General features: G+C 41.0%; 1 protein-coding gene across 1 annotated transcript in view; it reads right to left on the reverse strand.

Annotated features, from left to right (window-relative positions):
• Positions 1 to 669: 669 nt before the first annotated feature.
• LOC107662213 (cAMP-responsive element-binding protein-like 2) overlaps positions 670 to 2045 on the reverse strand; it is a 3224-nt gene continuing 1848 nt past the window's right edge. The window contains exon 3 of the mRNA XM_016452144.1: positions 670 to 994. Within this exon, the coding sequence (XP_016307630.1) occupies positions 833 to 994 (162 nt within the window). The 3' untranslated portion in view covers positions 670 to 832. The remainder of the gene's footprint in view (positions 995 to 2045) is intronic.

Consider the following 2045-nt stretch of genomic DNA (forward strand, 5'->3'; position numbering starts at 1 on the left):
CGCTCGTTTTCTCAGACGCTTGCAGAAAAAGGCTTACCTAAACAAAGTTACTGGGTTAATCTTTTTCACGTTTCCTTGGTTGGTAGATGCACCGGGGACCTGATTATAGCACTTACAACCTGGAAAAGTCAGATTTTCATGATATGTCACCTTTAAGAGATCATGTGTGAACAGGACCTTTTCAAAAATCCCTGTAAATCGTCATATCGTTTTATGGAGATGACATGATTACTCTGAGCTGTTTACAAAGCTCCGCTGCGTTTTAATTAGTTATTCTATGTAAATATGCGCTAGATGGACATCTTTGACCATTGCGCCTCGCAGCTTTTTGTCGCGCTTCTCCATTCGTCAGGGCTGTGACCATTATGTGCGTCTCGTGTTTATAAGAGCAAAACATTCTGATTGGCTAGTAATGTTAGTTTGGTTGAGAGTGAAAGCTGTACTCCTCTCATACCATTGGTTGGCGAACTCATGGTCTCGAAAGTGATATCAATCAAGATTTTTTTTTTAAATGTAGGACTATTTTTTTTCCACAGTCAAACGCCCCACACCGGAGATCCGGCACGGTGCCAGAGAACTTTAAGCCCTGAATAATGTAAAATATGTGAACAATAATGTGTTTTTCGAACAACCTAGTATGAGAGCCTGCTCTAGTACACTCCCAAAACAAAATCAAGACTTTGTAAAAGATCATAATAGGACCCCTTTTAAGCTCCAGGGTCACATTTCAAACGTCCCATTACTACGAAACGACAGATAAACACTGTGAATGAACATACAGGATCAACACTGTTCAGATTCACGCATCCAAACGCACTCGTTCCGGATCCGACTAAGACGTCTTGTTCTGGCTGTTTCCGCTGGAGCCGTACTTGCCGTTCTTGGGGATCTTGTTGCTGGAGCTCTGCGGCGCTTTCTGCTCGTCTCCGGTCAGGAGGGCTTTGATTTCGGACGGGATCTTCCCCTGGTCCATGGCCAGACACCACTGCTTGTACTGCAGACACATGAACAGCATCAGCACGGCTGAGTAGATTAGGGTTGGGAATCGAAAATCGAATACCGATTCCAGAATCGGATACTTGTTGTCAAATTAAAATTTCGATTCCGCCTATCGATTCCAATGCGATTTTTTCTTCTTCTTCATCTGTGAGGACTGGAGCTAGCGATCTGCCAGGACCTTGCTCGCTAATCTAAGCGCTCCAAAGTGTGGCTACATTTGCGATCAGAAGCCAAAAAAGCTCAGTATAATATCTGTGATAGCTAAACATGTTGCAAGAGAGGCGTCACCACCAACATGACAAAGCACTTTAATTTAACAGATCGTTAAAGATTGCGAATACGATTCTATTCCTAGATTACAATGATTCGTCTGTTTCATTCCTCAAACTTTGACGTGTGCGATTGACATTGACCTAAAGAGAGCAGCGGTCTGTCATGAATGAAACAGCTTCACAGTCTCTTCAGCCACACAGTATCATTACATTACACTCACACAAGTGCTGGGATAAAAGTTTAAAGTTCGGATATAAACTCTGATGTGTACGGTAGCGATTAAAATAGAGTAAATCACCTTTTGAAAGTAATTTGACACGTCAAATGAAGATTTATCGATTACATTGTTACGCCAGTAGGTGGCGAAAAGGGGCTGTTAAAATGTATTTGTCTTTGAATCATACAAGAGATTCGTTCAAGAGCGCCGATTCATCCAGTAATGAATCAAGTACATCTTGAGTGAGTCATTGAATCATTCATTCATAAATTACATGCCTGTTGTAGCCTGTTGATTTTTGTTCATGGTATTCAGCGCCAATAAATGGTTTGCAAAAAAGAGACACAGGATAAATGTTTGATATCATTAGTTAATCACATTGGAATCAAAAAGAATCGGAATCGATAAGCAGAATCGGAATCGGAATCTGAATTGATAAAATGCAAACAATACCCGGGTACCGTTCACATTTTAACCGGTACGGTACTGGTAACGGTTCCTTTTTTCGGTACTTTACTCTCTGTGTAATTACAAAAACATTTATTTCAGTGAAAAA

Source organism: Sinocyclocheilus anshuiensis, unplaced genomic scaffold, assembly GCF_001515605.1.
Source record: "Sinocyclocheilus anshuiensis isolate Anshui unplaced genomic scaffold, SAMN03320099.WGS_v1.1 scaffold1543, whole genome shotgun sequence".
In the NCBI taxonomy this organism is placed as follows: Eukaryota; Metazoa; Chordata; class Actinopteri; order Cypriniformes; family Cyprinidae; genus Sinocyclocheilus; species Sinocyclocheilus anshuiensis.